The sequence below is a fragment of the Candoia aspera genome, chromosome 8 (genome assembly GCF_035149785.1).
Source record: "Candoia aspera isolate rCanAsp1 chromosome 8, rCanAsp1.hap2, whole genome shotgun sequence".
Classification (NCBI taxonomy): Eukaryota; Metazoa; Chordata; class Lepidosauria; order Squamata; family Boidae; genus Candoia; species Candoia aspera.
This window is the reverse complement of record NC_086160.1, coordinates 7,269,952-7,289,867: the sequence shown is the minus strand read 5'-3', so window position 1 is coordinate 7,289,867 and position 19,916 is coordinate 7,269,952. Positions and strand designations below refer to the sequence as shown.

At 41.3% G+C, this 19,916-nt stretch overlaps 1 protein-coding gene across 1 annotated transcript in view; it reads left to right on the top strand.

Annotated features, from left to right (window-relative positions):
• Nucleotides 1-6,760: 6,760 nt before the first annotated feature.
• The window catches only part of SEL1L3 (SEL1L family member 3), a 39,333-nt gene continuing 26,177 nt past the window's right edge, over nt 6,761-19,916 (top strand). Inside the window, exons 1-6 of the mRNA XM_063310475.1 lie at nt 6,761-7,294; nt 8,555-8,681; nt 14,973-15,094; nt 16,571-16,686; nt 17,792-17,847; nt 19,217-19,349. Of these exons, the coding sequence (XP_063166545.1) occupies nt 6,910-7,294; nt 8,555-8,681; nt 14,973-15,094; nt 16,571-16,686; nt 17,792-17,847; nt 19,217-19,349 (939 nt within the window). The 5' untranslated portion in view covers nt 6,761-6,909. The remainder of the gene's footprint in view (nt 7,295-8,554; nt 8,682-14,972; nt 15,095-16,570; nt 16,687-17,791; nt 17,848-19,216; nt 19,350-19,916) is intronic.

Here is a 19,916-nt window from a genome sequence, read left to right as displayed (position 1 = left end):
CAACACAACACAACACCACACTGATTGGTGGGTGGAGTCTCCTCCTTTTGCATTTGCTAGCAAGTTTCTTGGGGATGTGTGTTAAAACTATTGCACACCAACCACAGATCTGCAGCACCTTCTGCTCTGTCATCAGCTTTCTCTTACACAGAATTCACCAAAGGTTCAGACTTGTTATGTTGCAAGGGAAGCAAGTTAACTTTGGCCAAAGAGTCTCTGCCATTACAAATCCTCTCCTGTAGTGAAAAGTCCTGAGGAACAGAACCTGAACAATCAATTTTCTATGCTTTTTTTTAATGCTTTAAATTTATATTTTACCTGAAATATTTTAGTAGCATTGATCATGAACAGTTTCACGCCACTGGCCTGTTGGAACTTCATAGGGCTCAGGTATGAAAAGATTGCTGTTTGTCCTGTTCTCCTAGAACACACCTCTCACAAAGTCGGTGCAGAAATTATAAAATCCCTGGAAAGTGATTGCTGTCATTGCTTTCTTTTTTCTTTCAGTTTGAGACTGGCCTTCAATTCAGTCACAAGAATGAAGAGAAAATTATGCAATATTCCTTTCAATGGGAACTTTTTCAAATGTTATTTCCAGGAAGGGACCCCAAATATGTCCAAATAGAACCTTTCGCCCAACAGTAAATCTACATGGGTGAATTAATTCAAATTGAGTTCAGTGAGATTTACCCTTCCTACATTATATGCTATTTTACTCTTTTTATCACTCCTTTTAATATTTTACATATATTTTTATAGTCACTTAAACCTGATAGAATATTAGTCATGATAATGCAAATTAATAAGATTGTTTTTAAACTTGATTAAGGGGCTCACTTACATTGTGATACAAACATATTTTAACACTTAATTGGAACTTGTAAACTCAAATTTAAAATTATTTTAATTTAGATGGCTCATATTTTATGGCTAATGGCTAATGTGCATAGTTTTATAGAATTGTATCTTGTACTGGTCAGTGACCATAATAAAATCAATTACCCTTCCTACATAAAGGGAAAATGGTCTGTGGGCCCATTGTAAGGAAGACCCTTTCGTTTAGGAGTTCCTCAAACACACACTTGCGGCTTTCAATGAACAGCAAAGCCCTTCATGGCTGCGCAAAAATCTTACATCTTCTCTGTGATTGTGAGAAGGCTTGTTTTAGTCTTCAGCTTTGGTCTAATCTAAATGAGGGGAAGTTATTTTTGCATTAAATATTCAGGTTAAGAACAAAAAGTTAAGATGTGGCTTTCCAACCTACAAGTGAAGTGAAATAGAGAAAGCACAGATAATTTAGGGACAGACAGGCTTTTTACCCAGTCATGCATATTACTTCACTTCTGTCAAAACGCTTCAGTTACAAATAGTTACAAATAGTTCCAGAAGAGTGGCATGGTCTTTCTGTCAATGGCCTATCAGTGCTTGGCCTTCAAGATGTCAATTGCCTATAATAATTATACCCAGACTGATATTGAGAGCAAAATAATATTTCATATTATGTTGCTTCTTTTCTGCCTTTTGCAGGGTTCCAGTAGAACCCAGGCTGTTCCTGATTATTTGTTGATGTGCCATCAGGTTGGTGTCAGCTCTTAGGGACCATATAAATAGACCTTCTCCAGGATGATCTGTCCCCAGTCTCATCCTTCAGGTCTTCCAAGGGTGCCCCATCACCACTGTTATTGAGTCCATCCACCTTGCTGCCCAATGTCCTCCTTTGGGCTTTCCCTTCACCTTTCCCAGCATTACGGACTTTTCAAAGGAATTGGGTTTTCACATAAGGCTTCCAAAGAATGGCAATTGAGCTTGGCCATTTGTGCTTCAGGTGAGAACTCTGGGTTGATTTGTTCCACAATCCTTCAGTCTGTTTGTTTTGGCTGTCCATGACATTCTCAGGAGTCTTTTCCAACACCAAACTTCAAAAGCGTCAATTCTCTTCCTATCCTGGTTGGTGAAGATGCTGGAACTAGCAGAGATGGCAACATTGACTTGTTTGCTTAGAGATAGACGAATTATTACTATTTTATTAGTGACTGGAAGGGCACTAATGGGAGCTGAAGTCCATACAGCTTTAAGTTGAGAAACGCTGGGCTGGTTGGAGAGGGAGAGGGAGAGGGAGCGCCCCCCCCCCCAAGACATTCAGATGCAAACGGGATGGGGAGGCGGTCTGCTCCAGGACCCCACTTTCCCACGCCAAGGGAAATCGGCGGCAGCCTCCGTCCGGGGAGAGGATGGCCCCTTTGTCCCGGCTCAGGGAGCATCTGCCCCGGCTTGAGCTAGAGCCGCGAGCGGAAGGGCGAGGGCCAGAAGGGCCGCCGCCGAGCCAGGCTGCGCACCTGCTGCGCCCCTCCCAGCTTCCTCCTTCACATGTCCAGGAAGCAGGATCTCCTTCGCCTCCCGGGCACGGTTTCCCCAGCGGCCGTGCCAACTCACTGAGGAGCGGGCACCGCCATGGACAGCGCCGCAGCCGCCGGGCCCCTCCGCCTGCGCCTCCGCCTGTGCCTGCTGCTCTGGGTGAGTCGCCCCGCGGCGCCCGGTGCCACGGCTCACCTGCCCACCCCAGCCGGGGAGAGCCGGCTGCCTTCGCACGACCCGCTCCCCCGAGGGGCCGAGCCCGCTCTCTTTCTGCAGGCGCGCCGGGAACCCGGCACTAGCCGCTCAACCGCCGCGCCTGAACCAGGGTCAGCCCGAACCCCTGACTTCGTGGGTCGTGCGAATGCGGACCGAGGGCTTTCTTTGAGCCCCGGGAAGCGTGCGGGGTGAACCCAGCCGGTAGCCAAGCTCAGCTGGGCACCATATGGTTCTCTCCTGGTCCCCTTCACTCCGATTTGGTCAAATCTGTGGATTCTGGCTGCAGAATCCATGTCCTTCTCCCAGGACTACGAATTCCCCCTTAGTGGGTTGGGTGGTGGGTGGTGGGGATGGTGTTTCCAGGCAAGACCTCTATCATCTTTCCCTCTTTAAGAAAGAAGGTGCAGACTAATAGAAAGTAATATAGAGTAAGAAAAAAAAAAAGAAAAAAAGAAATCAAAGAGCTAAAATTGCAAAAGCAAAGAAAGAAAAAAGATACAAAGAAGCAGCTTCCGATATTCTTCACAGCAGTTATAAATACAATTATAAATTTACCTCTTGCTCTATGATTACAACATGACTCTCTTTTTTCTATAATCTTTTCTTTATAATCATCAAAACCATAAATCATAAGATCATTTTTTTTCTGTTTCACGCAAAAAGTCCCTAAGGGGTTTGGTCTAGTGGTTAAGGTGCTGGGCTAGAAACCAGGAGAGGGAGAGTTCTAGTCCCGCCTCAGGCATGAAAGCCGGCTGGGTGACCTTGGGCCAGTCCCTCTCTCTCAGCCCAACTCACCGCACAGGGTGGTTGTTGGGGGAAATAGGAGGAGGAAGGAGTATTAGGTATGTTCGCCACCTTGAGGTATTTATAAAAATAATAAAGGTGGGATAGAAAATAAATAAATAAATAATAAATAAGGGGCTTCCAGACAGCAATAAATGTAGATATTGTCTTTTCTCTAACCAAAGAAGTCAATTTAGCCATCTCCACAAGTTCTATCATCTTCACCAACCACTCTTCTATTGTGGGCAGTGTCGAGCTTTCCATCTTTGTACACACATAATCTCTCTGCAGTTATCACGTATAGAAACAAAGTTCCCAGGCCCGACTTTTATTCTGTCAATGTCATTCAGAGCTCATTCTTCCAGCTCTTTCCCAGAAGAGTGACACTGTCTTTGATTTATCACTCAGACTTATTTTCCCACATTCTGCATGGTGGTAGCTCCTTTTTTGCCTTCTTTCTGAGAAGAACGGTCTTTCGCTTGCCCTGCAAGGTGGTAGCGCCCAGCTGATCTTGGCTAATGGGGACATCCAGAAGACATGCCAGAAGAACGCAGTGCCAAACCACTTCCGTCTAATTGTCAAGAAAATGATAGGAACCGCAGTGTGAAGTCACCAGGAGTCAAGTGGGACTCAAAGCAGACTGTCCTTGCCCTCTTGGCTTGGATCATGCTGAAGCCCCTGACTGGAAGCCAAGAAAACACATCCACACCCCCATCCACAACAGAACTAGAGGCAGAAGACTCTGGTTTTTCCTCTAGTTCTAGAGGAAGACTCATTGGGACCCCTGCAAGATTCAGGGAACAAGGCAGTGAAATTGTGGATTATCAGGCTGAGGGAACCCTTGAATTAGGTTCTGGGTCAATTCCACATCAATTTCAGAAACTGACATTTGATCCTCAGGTGCTGGGAAGGCCAAGGGCTACCCTTGTCCAAGCTTATATGTGAACTCTTCAGCTGACGCTTGAGTGGTACAAGTTAGCTAAAGAGGTTCGCTTTGGGGAAGTGGCCCCCAGGGACTTGGGACAGCTATCAGCCAGTCTCCAACCTTCCTTTGGGAAGAGTTGCTGAGAAGTGGTGGGGCAGCCAATATGGACCTTGGATGGCGTGGGTTATCTGGACCCCTTCCAGTCCAGGTTCAGGGCTAGGCATGGATATGAATCGCCAGCAGTGGGACTTAGATGGAGGTGCCCCCCTGCTTGTCCTGCTTGATATCTTGATGGCATTCAGTACCATCAACCATAGTGCCCTTTTGGACCAGCTGCAAGGATTGGGAGTTTGGGCACAGTGTTACAAAAGTACTGCTCCTTTCTGAGTGGGCACTTCCAGATGGTATTAATGGGAGCAGAAATGCTGTGCAGGTGACCTAGGATTCAGCTTTCTCCCTCAATTTCTTTAAAACCTACAGAAACCTGCTGGGAGAAACATCCTCTGGTTCCTTATGAGGCACCATTAATTTGCTGATGATACCCAGTTGCATATCTTCATCTCAGGCTGAGCAGGAGATATGATGGAAATCCTGACCTGTTGCATGGGGATCGTGAGAAGCTGGATGGAACACAAAAGGCTTATGATGAATCCGAGCAACATGCTGTTGCTCAAAAGCCCTGTGGTTCCTTCTTCAGCTCTGGATGGGGTGGCATTAATCCTGAATGAGCAGGTGCACATGTTGGGAGTCCTCCTGGCCTTGCAGCTGCTGTTGGAAAAGCGGGTGGACTCCATGGACAGGAGGGCCTTTGCCATTTGCAACTTTTTCTGGATCCAAAGCTTCATCTCATGCCTGATTCCTGCAAATGACTCCACATGGGGCTGCCCTTGAAGAAAATTCAGAGCCTTCAGTTGGTCTGGGATGCTACTGGCCAGTCTTGCTACAGCAGAATCAGACCACCTTTGTAGGATCTTCTGGGTCCAGTGCAAGGTGTTGGTTATGACCTTTATGGTCCAGGTCCTTCCTTGTTAGTCCTTTTGAAAGGTAGCCAAGGAGATGCTATTCTAAAGGGACAAAGAGTGCAGTAATGCAGTGGAAGCAGCTAAAATCTGGGGGTGTATTTTTATTATTTTATTGGTTGTTTATGCTGTTCTAAAGGTTTTCAGGTCAATTGTTCTGTGAGATGCCTAGGGTACTAGGAGATGGAGGTACAGTATATAAATTAAAGTAATAATAAATATTGGAATATAAGTTTAAGCTAGCACTTAAGCTACATACTCATCTGATCATCACTTCTATTATAGTCTACAGAGCATTTATTTCATTCAGAGAAATGCAAGCTGCGTTCACTGTACCCGTGCTTGTTATACTTAGTTAGGAGAGTAAACATTGCAACCAGATGATTCAGCTTCTGAAACCCAGAGTATATATGTAAAAGTTGGAACAGTGATATTTCAGAAGGGCAGTAATTTTGGATTTCCTTGTAGCCCTCTCTTCATTTTGGAATCAGTATCATCCTTTCCTGATCTACCTATGCCACCTTGAAGAAAAAGAAATGCTGCTTTTTAAAGAGATTGAAACTGACAAGATTCAAATAAATCCTCCCTCCCCTGCTGCCCTCCACTGAAATGCATTTGGAAAAGAACCCCTGGAGGATATTAATTTAATTTGAGTTGCATTCAGGTACAGCAGGAGGGAACGCCTAGCTGTATTGGCAATTTTAGAAAGTTATGTAGAGTCCAGCAGAGTAAGTAATTGGATGGGGGACCACGAGGAAATTCCAACTTACAGGCTAGACTGGAAGAAACATTCAGAAAGAAAGCACTGTAATCATTAGGTTCTGAGCTCAACTCCACTTTTTTACAATTGACTAGACAGAATCTATATCTGTCTGTTTTTGCTGGTGTTTTTCAAAGGGCACTTAGTGCTACCAATCCAAAGATACATTCCCATTGTATCTGAGGCTACAAAAAAGAACAGATGAATTGATTGGAGAACACAAGACAGTATTCATTGATACAGGAGAGTTACATCCATTTCTATCAATAAAGTATCAATAAATACTTAAAAGCCTAGCCTGGAAGCACCCTATAACTTGGCAAAAAGTCGAAGTGGGAATGGTTTCTATACGATACAGATAATTAAAACTAACTCCTCTACTAGCAGTTCTGGAGTGTTGAAACAATAGCCAGTGTTTCATCTGTCACGAGTACTGGTGGCGAGCAGGAGGGGGCCCCTATCCAGGGGGGAAAACGCATGCGTAGTACTGAGGAATTGAGCAGCCATTCAAAGAGACACAGATCAGATCCGCCTTAACTTTCGGGGTTTATCTCTGGGTTTTTCCCACGCTTCTTCAGTTTGTTGGGATTTTCTGTCTAATGTAGCAGTAATAAAGCGCTAGAGACCTATTCCTCGTCTCAGCGTGGTTCCTGGCTGTTAGGACATCATCTCTCTTTCTCCCCTAGAAAACTGGGCTAACTTTGGGAAGGGAAACATTGCTGACCACACCAATAACCCCTGAAGCTGACCATGTGACATTTTCTGAGGATTTTATTCATCTGAATGTTTGGAACAAAACGGTGCGCGATGGTACTGGAATTTCCGTTGCCTATTTTTGCTCAAAGCCTTGCATGATTACCCTAGAAGCTATAGCTTCACTGGAATTCAGGAGTCCTGTATCAGTGTACAAGAAAATGTGGGAAGGGGACCAGAATCAAACGGTCAGCTTGACATTTCCGGATCGTATGGTCTTCAGAGATGATTATCTTATTAAACGATCCATAATTGTACATTGGGTGATACTCTATGCCTGGATTACACATAAAGAGGCAATGCTTCTCCATTCTTCACAAGCAGAAAGTTACTGGCGTGCAATTGCACGGGACTATAGTTTTTTGGATCCAGTTCCACCTTTTCAACGACCGTACAAGGAGCATAAGGTGTGCTTGACGTGGAGCATGGAACATACATGGAAACTCCAAGCCAACAGGGTACCTCGGTGTCCCCACGAGAACGGTAGGGATCAACTAGTTTCCTTTTGCTGGCAACCACCTTGTGAGTTTGCAACTATGGAATATTGAAGTACTCATCCCTGTGAATATTCAGATCATTTGAAAACTCCAGTTGGGGTTCAGTTTGATATTTTGAACATGGGGTTTCCAAGCATGCAGATGCGGCAGGGTGCAGGGGAACCAATTTACAGCATTTATCTGACATTTTTCCTAGAGAAATGACCCCATCGCTTCTAAATGAGAGAGGTAATATACATAGGCTGGCCAAAGCAATCTAATCTTTCTCAGTATGCGTCTCCTGTTCATATAAAATAGTGAAAGAGGACTGCATCATGGATAAATCCACTCAATAAAATTTGCCACGTTTTCCTAGAGATTTATCCTGTTCCCATGAGTTTAGATCTGACATGTTGAGTATTAACTGGATAACTGGAACAGCATAAGCTTCCAATGTCCATGTATTCCCCTCCCACTTTTCACAGCCATAAGGGGAATATTGGAATTTTTATTTCAGCTTTTGGACAAACCAAAGTTTCCTGTTATGTCTAAACTTAGGAAAGAATAGCCTCCTTATACTATGGTTTGTTAGAACAAGCTGGGATCAAGCTGTGATTTTAGATTCCAACCTTATAAAACCGATAAAAAGGTAGCAGCGCCCTTTACTCTGTGCACATTGAACTAATCTTACATTTTTCTATTAAATTACAGTATCAAAAGCAAAATTCACACTGGAGCCCAGGTTTTGTAGAAATTTTGGTAGCTATACCAGATCATAGAATAGGATGTATCTGATCGAAACCCTTGCAGGCATTTAACTACTGAACATGGATAGCTATAAGCCAAAATGTGCAGTTTCCTGCCAAGTAACCAACACATGTAAAAAAGGGGTGGAGCTTCAATTGAGTGATTGTGGCCACCATCTTGACTTTTTTGACATCCCCAACCCCACAACCCGCCCTGCCCAAGGCTACAATCTTCAGCCCACTCATTCTGGGATTCTCACTCCCCCTAAACTTAAATGGATACACAATTTTGCAAGCTAAAATTTTATTCACCATCTTCCAATATGCCTTTGCAATCTTGGGGAATCTTCTCAGAGTGATATTGTTTTCTCACATACTCATCCTCATATTTTCCAAAGAATTGAATGAGAATATTAGCAAAATAATTGTTGAAAGTTTTTCTGGGAAACTAATTAAAGTGACACGGGGTATATGCAACCCTTTGCAATTTCCGGCTAATTAAGAATGGTCATATTTTATAGACATAGTTGAAATCCTCAACTTTCCATATGCATCCAGCGGAGAGGCGACAGGAATTGTGAAGAAATTTCAGAAATTTAAAAACAGAGAACTTGAAGCAGTCCGGAAGCATCACATTAATTATCCAAGGTAAGCAAATCCTAATAATTAAAGCATTCTGAAGTTAATTACTGAATTAGATCTGCTGTGGCTTGGGTTTCATTACATTTTATACTGATTGATTATTGGTAGTGTTTATGATTTTATTGAATTTTAAATTGTTTTTATTGTGAACTGCCCAGGGTCCCCCATGTGGGGCAGTGATAAAAACCTGATAGATAGATAGATAGATAGATAGATAGATAGATAGATAGATAGATAGATAGATAGATAAAGTTTATCTATTAAAGAATAATTCTTTTGCTGATTTCTCTTTTTCTTTATTGCTCTCTCTCCTTTTTTCTTGCTTACTAGTACTCAGTTTAGCTTCCATTGTAGAGGAAGTTATAGATTAGAAGCCCACTGTAGATTTGCTTCCCAGTTGGCTTCTCAAAGTTCCTGTAGTATTTGCAGGTCATATTTCAGCGACTGATAATTCCCAGTTCTTCAGATGGAGGCTAGACAGGCACTGCTGAAGATCCTTCAGTCTGGTTCTTTGGACTGATATATCTGGCTGGCCTAACGTCCTTGCAGTCCTGAGTGCAGTTGTACTTGGTTAGTATTTGGATGGGAGACTATGAGGAAATCTAGGGGCTGAGGCTAAACTGGGGAACTGGAAAACATCCTAGAAGAAGACTATGGCAAACAAACCTGGATGTATCTATAAAGTCACTGAGAGTTGAGCTCAACTTGAGGGAGTCTTTAATTAAGGTCTTTAATTAGGCTTAAGGTCACAGACTAAGGGGTTAGGATATAGTGTCTTGGAGACCAAATAAGCAAAATTCCCACCCTGTTCTTCCCTTGATTTTATTTTACATTCCCCTTGTCAAAATTTTAATATCTCAGATAAGTTAGCCATCTGTGTTTACTTATCATTTCTCGTCTGTAAAATGTTTCTTGTGCTAAGAGCCACCAAGGTGTTTTTGGCCACAACCTGGGTTGTATCTATTCCATATTCTCCATATGGCCCGTCTAACCTAATGACTTTTAAAATCCACATGGACCTTGACTTTGTTGTACCACAAATATCCATGCCACCCAAACCTTAGGTCATGTCCTTCTAACGCCAAAAGCCTTCTGTTTCGCACCAGCACCCACTCTTTCATCCAAACCAAACAGCAAGCTGCAAAATACAACTTCAAATCAGGCAAACCCAATCCTCCTCTTTCCTTTGCATCTTGTAACACCTTATATTTAACTTGTGTTTTTTTTCCCTTGCCACACAAATTTAGATATATCCTCCTGCCACTGTTTAAATGGTGCATCAGTTGTCAAAACAGGTATTGTCTGAAACAAAAACATCATTCTGGCCAAGACATTCATTTTTATCACAGAAATTCTCCCCAAACTCCCACCCTGATGCATATGTGAATTCATTAAGATGGGGTCTCTGTTTTTGGTCCTCTTTTTCCCAGATTGTGAACTGAAGGACTAATTGCTCTTTTTCCAGATAAGCCTAACCCTGAAGCATCCATGAGCAATTTGTTAGGAATGTTCCGAGTTAGTTCCTCGACGTTGGCAAGTTCTCCTCCAAATGACCTCTTCCATCTCTGTGGTGCTGGGCTGGATTTGTTGCACATGCCCACTTTTCCAAACCAAGTGCTGGTGGATTTCAATTCATGCTGAACTTGAGCTTGGGGGATAGAGGGGGGCTGCTTTGGCCAGGGAATTATGGGAACTGAAGTGAAAAACCTGGAGGCGGGCTGGAGGGGGCTGGAATAGGGACCTCAATGTATCTGTAGGCATGCAACTGAAAGAAAAACATGCGGTTCTGCAGCATTCAGTTTATACCTATTGAACATCAGCATGTTGGTTGAATAAATGAACCAGCCATGTCCCTTCATTCATCAGGATAAATAGCAATAAACCAATCGCTGCATCAGACCAAAGATTATGATGATGACCTCCACTTATATCCCACCATTTCACTGAAGCCTTGACATGGCTTATATGAGGGTTTTCTCTCGTTTTATCCCCAAGAGAACAACCCTATAAGGTTGATTGGAGTTAGAACAAAATCTGGCCCCAAGAGACCCAGGAAGTCCCATGGTTGGTTGGAAAGTTGAACCTGAACACGACCTGTCTTGGCCTCATTCATACACACACCCATACTCCATGATTCCCTTGTTTTTTTTCTCTCTCCAGCAACGTAATTTTGAGAAAAAGTCCACCTGTCTTTTTGTAGATTAACCCTGAACTTCAACCAGTGTTCACTGCAACCCTTGTTGGAAATACGGGATTGGAATTAATTGAATCAACCCCATCAACTGAACAATTCCTTGGACCTTCCCCACCCCCAGATCCTGTATTCTGGAAACCATTAAGCACAGAGCAGCCTTACTGTGATAGCAGAGATAAGCCCTTAATGTCCTTTTTTATTCTTTTCTGCAGTGTAATGTGTACAAGCTACACCCTTATTGATTTATCCTGTGACGTGTATGCAAAGCTGCTTAGCCAACTTGACCGAGCTGGTTTAGAAAGGGCCATCGTACAGACATTTAATCAGGCATGGCTGCCGTGAGAAATCCAACTCCCTTGGTGGATTTGAAAAGGAAGGGAATCGAGCTGGTGTTTTGTATTCAGGGCAGGAGGAACAGGACTACGAAGGCTGTCCTACTCCAATTTAATTTGAGTTTTTTACGACCAGCCCTCTCCTACAGATGGATTTGTAAAACAAAGTCAAAATATTCTGTTTTAATTATGTTCAGGAATACACCAACCGGGATCTTTTTCTGCTTTGGCACAAGCCATAAAGCGTTGGCTGTCATAATTTGAACAATAGGAAATTATGAATTATTGAAAAATAGTGCTTTTTCATTTGCTTTCAAGTTATCCCTTCTCAGGATATCAGACCTAAGAGCACAGAACTGGGTGATGTGGTGATAGTGAAGCTGGTTTTTGTTTTTGTTTTTTTTAACACCTAACTCTTTTGGGCTTCTTGCAAATGAAGAGATAGGCATGGAAAATAGGAAGTTTATTTTGTCAGAAACTTGATTCTTTTTCTGGAAGCATTAATTTTGTCTCACTAAATAGTAAGGCGATTCCAACCAGATTTTTTTAAAAAATCAGTAACTTCTGAAGATACTACCTCCCACAATTATATATAAAAAATGTCCTTTATCTTACAGCTCATAAAGTCATACTATAACACTAAGCTGGGTTGAAACTGGTTAGTATTTGGATGGGGGACCACTTGGATACTCTAAGCCATTGAAAAGTATCTTGGAACAAGGTAATGGTAGACTAGTTTTGTCTTCCATGACTGGCTTATTCAGAGCTTCCTTTGTTGCTCTGTAAATGTCATGATATGTGTTGTATTTAAATACTCTGTAATCTTCTCCAGATTAGTGTCTACTTTCTGTATAATTGAGAATAATATCTAACAAGTTGATTCATCACGTCCTCTGCAGTTCCAACAAACCTCTTTCCATCTGAAATTGAAGTAAAAATTCTTTTTTTCTTGTCCTTTTTGCAATTAATAGACCAACATTTATCTGGCTTATTATCTTTCTCAAAATATTTTTGTTTAACAAACTCGATCTTGTAGACTTCATTTACTTCCATTAAATCTAGCTCACGATAAATCATCTTTTGTTCTAGATCCAACAGAGGCTTCTGCTTCAGTCTTAATTCAAATTCCTTCTGGCCATTCAACAATATACATTCTTTTCTTTTCTTTTTTGTATGCTTTTTTTTCTTCTAGACAATGCCAAGAATTAAACATCGTCCCATAAAGATTTTACTGGAATCCCATATTGTGGATGAAAAAACATCACTAATTAAAATAGTGTGGAAGGAGCTTTCTAATTCAAATTGAAACTTCGGTTTAATATTTCTTGCAAGATCATTCGGTCTCTACTTTTTTGACCCAGAGGTTCCTCTGTGCAGTCTTAGAATTATTGGGTTATACTTTGCATAAGTAAAGAGCTGCAACTTCTACATCTGTATTTTTAGCTAATAATGAGCTAGTCATCTAAAACATGTCTGTTCATGAGTAAATTTTGTGAACAGAAAAATCATGAGTGAATTATTCTTTCTCTAAAGGACGTTTGTGTCTCCATGTCTCAGAGAGAGAAATAGACACAAATGGCATCAAGGCTTTTTGGAAGTTTACCCAAATTTCTTTGCTAGGAACCAGATGAATCAAGATTTGGGGAAAGAGCCCCATTCATATCTCTGAGAATCAAAATGTCTCCCTTTGTGATTCCAAGAAGTGATTTTAAAAAAAATCCATAAAAGCTTCCTTTTTTTGGCTACAGCAGGTGGCAGTGCCTACCCAACCTTAGCTGATCTCCCAAAGTTAAGTGGAATTAGACCCCTTTAGTGCTTGGCTGGGAGATTCATCCTAGGTTTGTAGGCTAGACTCAGAAACTGAAAATGTCCAGATGAAGGCAGTGCCAACTACTTTCATAATGTTGCCAAGAAAGAAGCTTGGGTGCAACGATTGAGTTCAAATCAAGGGTATATCTTTATCATTTAATCATTTATTAGACTGAGTTCTTTGAATATGTCTGTGTATCTTTTTTAGACATTAAAGAGGATAAATAACTGTGGGAAATAAAGGTAGGAAGCAGGGATGAAAAAGTAAAATACAGATGAATAAAGAAGGGATCTTAAAATGTTATGAAGGTTATAGTTTTCCAGTTGTGAATACCTGAATATATTACATAGCTTCAAAAGACTAAAAAGCACAATTAAGCTCTAAACCAAGAATGCATATCAAGAACCATAATCAACACAGTATATGTCACTGAGTAGAATTATGAACTATAGTAAATTCCATCCACATTACTAAGAATTTGTTCTGATTTGGACATCCTGTAAAATTGAAATATAGATTCTACACATAGAAAAGTGTCCATCGGAGTTGGGTGGCTAATAAATTCAAATAAACAAATGTATAAATAAATAAAAACCAAAAATTTGGATGTGTACAGATCCATGGATTAAGTTGTAGAGTAGGAATGGCTTCCAGTTGAAATTATATTTTATGTCAGATTCTATGTCAGGTGTGAAGCTATCCTAGAGATTTGCCCACCTGCCAGGTTCTTGGCAATTAACACCTAAGAATACTTTATTCTGAAGTTACAGTCTTTGCACTGTAAAAAGCTCTTGTTTCCCCTTGAAACCCTGTTAGATCCATCTTGATGGTGGTCATACTCACCTAGGATGATAAGAAGTCTTTTGAAGAAAGCACAGTAATTTCCAGGCTGGGAAGTTGGCTAAATTGAGTGCAGGATTCCTCACTGTTCAGTTGGCCATTTGGTCTGGCAGAATCCAGAGGTCAAGGCTCCCTCCCTCGGTCCATGAGCACTGAAATTCATCTGGGCCACAGAAAAATCAAATGGTGAGAAATGTTAGGTGACCATAGTGCTGCACAGTGCTGAAGGCAGATCTGATGGTTTGATGTTCCTTCATGTCCTAAATTTCTTGCCAATGAAGATCTAGCAGGTCAAGATCTTAGCATAGCCTTCTTCAAATACATTTTTTCTGCTCTATTCCAGAAAAATCTAGGGAGAGCATTAAAACATGTACCTATCTCCATATTCAAGAGGCACAGGTCCAAAGAGAAGGAAGGTGTATAGTTCTTCTAAGTGTCTGACTCCCCATGACACACTTAACCTAGTTACTGTACAGTAAACTAGACAAACTAGTTAAGCTAAGCTAACCGTTAATTTAAAGTTAACAATAAAAAAACAAGCTTTGCATGTTGTCTTAATGACTTTTCCTGACCTGGTGAACCGTGTGTGTGAATGCAGCCAAGAGAAAGGCCACTTCTGAAAACAGCCAAGGAGGGGCTTTAATAGTAAAGCTGGCACCATATGGTCACTTACTACATTAGTCCCTATTTCTCTTCCTGTATAGGGAGCAACTTGGCACATGCTCCTGGGTTTCAGAACTTCTAGCTAGCCATCTCCTTCAAGAACAGTTCTAGGCATATTCTACTTCCTGTGTCTGTTTCCCATGTAGGCAGCTCTGGATCTCCTTGCTTGGTTCCTTCTCTGCTCTAGGCACTAGGGTGCTAAGACTCTCTCTGTTGTCCCTAACGTGTCTTAGCCATTGCTATTCACTGCATTGCTTGTGAAGAACCATTGCCTTTTCCATCTCCACCTTGCTTTTGTACCTATAGATGTCCTTCAGTGGAAGCATATCAATGGGCACTGTTCACTTTAATTGATGAGACAAAAATAACATCACCCCTGCTTTGAATTGACTGGATAATATTCAGGTAGTCTCAGCAGTTAGTAAGCTGTTTCTCACCAGTGTTTTGTGCTTGTACAGCTTTACTCTGTTGGTCTGGCTTTATTTACTGCGTTACTGTGAAAGATCGTTGTGCGGCATACTGTATTTCATTGATTCGGGAGAAATGTATGGCACCCCTGCTGTATTTCTAACTAATGAAGGTAAGAGGAGGAAGATTCCAGGTGGGCTGAATTAATGGTGTCTTAGATACAAAGCAAATGTAATTCAATTTTTCCCCCCTAAAACACTTCCTAAGAAAGTCAATCTGGTGGAGGAATGTTAATATGGATTTAATATGGATGGGAAATATAATAGGTGCAAAAGAAGATGCTGATTCCTTTACAGCTGGTGCTTCTGAGCATTGGAATGAATGCAAAGAATTTGAGGCACAAGGCATGAGTTTTGTACTGGTTGGGTAGAGAGTATAAATCAAGGGTTCTTAGCTTGGGGTCCATGGACCCTTGGGGGGCCTATAGACAGATTTCAGGGGTTTATGAACTTGGATGGGAAAAAATACAAATGTATTTTTATACACATTACTATATTACAGATTTGTTATTTTTAAAACTTTTGAGAACTGTATTTGAGCATAATTGGAGTTTGTAGATTTTACCAGACTCTCAAAGGGGTCCATGACCTGGAAAGGTTAAGAAATCCAGGTGTAAATGGTTCAGTCAAAGCACAGAAAATAACAAAAAGAAATCATGTGCCATTATGCAGGTGAGAGAATGTTCCAAACTTGAGAGCTCTCTTGGACAACAGAATCCTCTGGCAAAAACCATTTCAGTTAAAGAAGTCTATAATATTGATATTCCCTTGGAGAAACAGTCATCCAGACAACTGAAACCAGTAGCTTTGGGACACTGTATATGGAGGGTTTCACATAAACTCACAAAATACATGGACTCACTCTGACATGCAGTTTATGGGGAGAAGGGCCTCATCGTGAGAGATCTTTGGTGGCCGCCAGCAGCCATGGCAAACAGCATAGCTGCTTATAGACACCCCTGCAGAAATACTCTTTCACACCTCAAACAAGCCTTTCAAGAATCCCTGAGGTCATGGCTTGCCAAGTACCCCACAAAAATTGTCCTTTTGTAGCTCCAGATATGAGGTTGACCTAGTAGTCAACATGGAACCAGCTTGTTATTTTAGGGTTGCAGCACATTAAACAGGGAGGCCCAGATCAGCCCCTGGGATGGGAAGAGTCTGCATATATATGTGGGTACATCTATGGGTGTACATGTGTTTGCATGTGTATAAGTTTATAATTTGTATCTTGGTGCATGTGTGCTGCTTTGATTTATGTGTATGTGTGGATGTTTGTATGTGTATTTATATGCATCAGCAAGTGGTAGAATCTAGCTGATCTTATCTGCCTCGAAAGCTAAGGAAGGGTTGGACAGGGTTAGTTTTTGGATGGGAGACTACCAGGGCATCCCAACTAGACTGGGACATTGAAGAAAGCAGTGGCAACCGCTTTGGGAATGCTGCCAAGAAAGCTACATGCATTTATCAAGTCACTAGGAATCTAGCTCAGCTGGAAAGAGACTGTATGTGTGAGGTGACCAACTGTTCATAAATAAGAAATATACTTTGATCCTCAGTATCTTCATGTGTTGGGGACCATGTTTCAGGTTATCTTCACATCCAAGTGCACCTCGTCAAAGGAGGAGACCTTGCAGGGAAGACCACCTTCCGCCTTCCTCTGAAGCAGTGGTTTCGACTTGATCTCTCCATTAACGGAGAAGAGGTATAGCTGTCTCCCTCTCCTTCTCTCTCTCTCTCAAGAACACCAAAAGTCTTCTTCTGGAGAACCTGGGTGGGAGATATGGAGGAAGGGAATACCCAAGTTGTTCTTGGCTTAGGATAAACCTTGGCTTAGGATAAACCTTACATACATTTACATGTAATAAAATAATCTCATCCTATGAGAAAATAACAAGCAACTGTATTACAGCTTATGTTGATTTTTTACTGGCACAGTTGTCTTACCTTCCCCAAAGAATTTTGGCAACTGTAGGAGACTGAAGTGTGGACAATTTTTTCTATGAGAGATGAGGAAACCAGAGTTGCTCGGTGGTGAAAAAAGCACTCAGTGTATGTTCAAAGTGACATTATTTCTTGCTTCTTGAAATTTAGCACACCCTAAATGGGCTAACTGACCTTGGTCTAGCCATTTATTGTCCTGCCTTCAACTGAAAATGCAAAACAGTAGTATATCTGTGAATTAAATATCTTGGATTTGCCATTTAGAGTGAGATGCACTGTCACTTTCTATCTGTTTTTAGATCCTGCTTATATTTGTTGCACATTTGAGTCAAGATTGTGTATCTACCATTGGCCACAAGGCTGAGATACTGGGCTGCCTGGCCTTACTGCTGGTTCCACCATTTATATGCAGGAATATCTATTTTGGGGGCTATGCAATTCTTTCAAAGGTGGCAGCACCAGGTCTGCACAGGTTATGCACATATATGCATAAAAACAGATACAGCTTCAATTACACCGTTGTGGCCAGCATCTTGACTTTCTTGACCACAACCTATGGATACCCCTGTTCCCAGTCCTTGAAGGGCTTAATAGATATTTGTTTATTCCCACCAACAAGCAAATCCATGAATCTAAAGTGTGCTTGTAATACACTGCATTGGCCCAGAGTTTACAGTGTTCATAGATCTGAGATGACCTCTAAAAATGTAAGGAGGACATCTTATCTCTATATAGGATTGTGAATGTTTATTTTTTATCCTTAAAGGCCAGCTAAACACTATAACAAGAATAACTTGACTTTTATTTATTTAGTTTATTGTAACATGAACATTTTCAGAACTAATATTTAACTGTTTTTCTTTCAGATAGACATAACCATTGTTGGGAAGAATATGAGTAACTATCAACGTCAAACTTTTAAGTACGACCAACTTCCCTTCCATTCATATAAGTACCTTGTATTTTTATATAACTGGATTTTCTTTTTCAAACCACTGGCTTATTTACACTTTAAAAAGGTAAAGGTAAAGGTTTCCCTTGATGTAAAGTCCAGTCGTGTCCGACTCTAGGGGGCGGTGCTCATCTCCGTTTCTAAGCCTTGGAGCCGGCGTTGTCATAGACACTTCTGGGTCATGTGGCCAGCATGATGACTCGGAACGCCATTACCTTCCCGCCGAAGCGGTACCTATTGATCTACTCACATTTGCATGTTTTCGAACTGCTAGGTGAGCAGGAGCTGGGACGAGCAACGGGAGCTCACCCCGCCGCGCGGTTTCGAACCGCCGACCTTCCGATCGGCAGCTCAGCGGTTTAACCCGCAGCGCCACCGCATCCCTTATATTTACACTTTACATTTCTTTAATTATGGAGAATTACGGAGTGATAGTATAGTCTTATATCATGCCTTCATAATAATCGTCACTATGTTGGCGCTCCAGTCTTTGTTGCTGAACCTTTACATCCAGCTGCCTTGGAGTGATTTCACAAGGAAAAATATTATACCCGTTCAATTTTGGTTAATATAGCCAATCTGATAAAGTATTAGGTTTTATTTATATTGTCATGTAAGACTCAGGTGTGATCAGGGGATAACACTTGAGTGATGACATCATGTGTTTTGGACTTGGGTCAAACAACATGGTTCAAATATGTGGTGTTTGCAGGATGATGTCAGGGTGCCCATCTGATAATTTTGATGTAAAAAAATTAAAAAATATGTTGGATAAATGCCCCTGGTAGGAGCCAAGTTCTTGCTGATCCAGTACTACACAATTCCATGTAGATCAGTAAATGTCGAGCTTTCTAATGTCACTTTCTAATGTCCAGTGAACAGGGCTGGCTTGAGAAGAACCCATGACATCGTGCCACAGAGGGTCTTCTTACAAGTATTATCAGACCTTTGAGAGACCAGATGGACAGCAGCTCATACATTGCTTTGATTTATTACAACTTACCCAGGCCTTAAAATTTCATGTTAGTTGTTGAGCCATTACTTGTTTATATTATTTCCAACTTAGTATTTATCTAAGGTTGGGGCACGCAATCCACCATATTATTGCAGCATTAACAAATCATGATGGAACAGAAGTTTGCCTGTATTAAGAAGTTTGAAGTTTCAAGAAGAAGTTTCAAGAAGTTTGCCTGTATAAAGCTGCCGATGGTATATTGTTCAGTTCTGCACTCTCTACAGCTGCGTCACTGGACAGGACACTTCCACCCTTCCTTTTAAATGCTGTAGTTGACTCTTCCAAGTTCAGAAATTTAAAAGATCAATTTATCTCCTTTTCTAGTTTTCAGGAAGATTTCTATTATGACGACACTGATGGTTATTTGGTTTTTGGTGGTAGCGGATACATATCGGGAATCAAAGGATACTTTGGATCAGTGAAATACTACCGGCTTAACAACTTAGAGACCAAAAGAGTAAGTGTATGAAAGTTGAAAACATGTTGAGACAGATGGAAACCCATCTCTGCTTGACAAGCATCATTTATAGCTGGAACTGCTGATAACTTTCATGGACATTATGGCTTCTTCACTAAGCAGAATGAAACAGATTTTATATACATATACATACACACACACACACACATATACACACATACATATGTACATACATGCATATAATCTATTCCTCCATGTTGAGATCTATTGCCAGACAAAACCTCTCTTTGCATTTAGGCCTACGGCTGGACCACCCATCCAAATGAGTGTTTATTCTCTCCGGTGGAATGACATCTTCTCCAATACTTTCTTCCTAGCAGCAGAAATCAATAATCTCTCTGGTGTAAACCTAGGTCAACATTGTTAGTATTTCTAGTATCCCTAGAGACTAGGAATGTCTGCAGGGAGGGGGTCAAAAAGTAACATGGTGGTCCCAGCCATGTGATCAAAGATCTGCCCCTTTTAACATGTACATCATGATGGGTCTATTGTTGATAATCTGAGACATTTGATTTATCTTTCATACGCCTGCATTTGATCCATTTT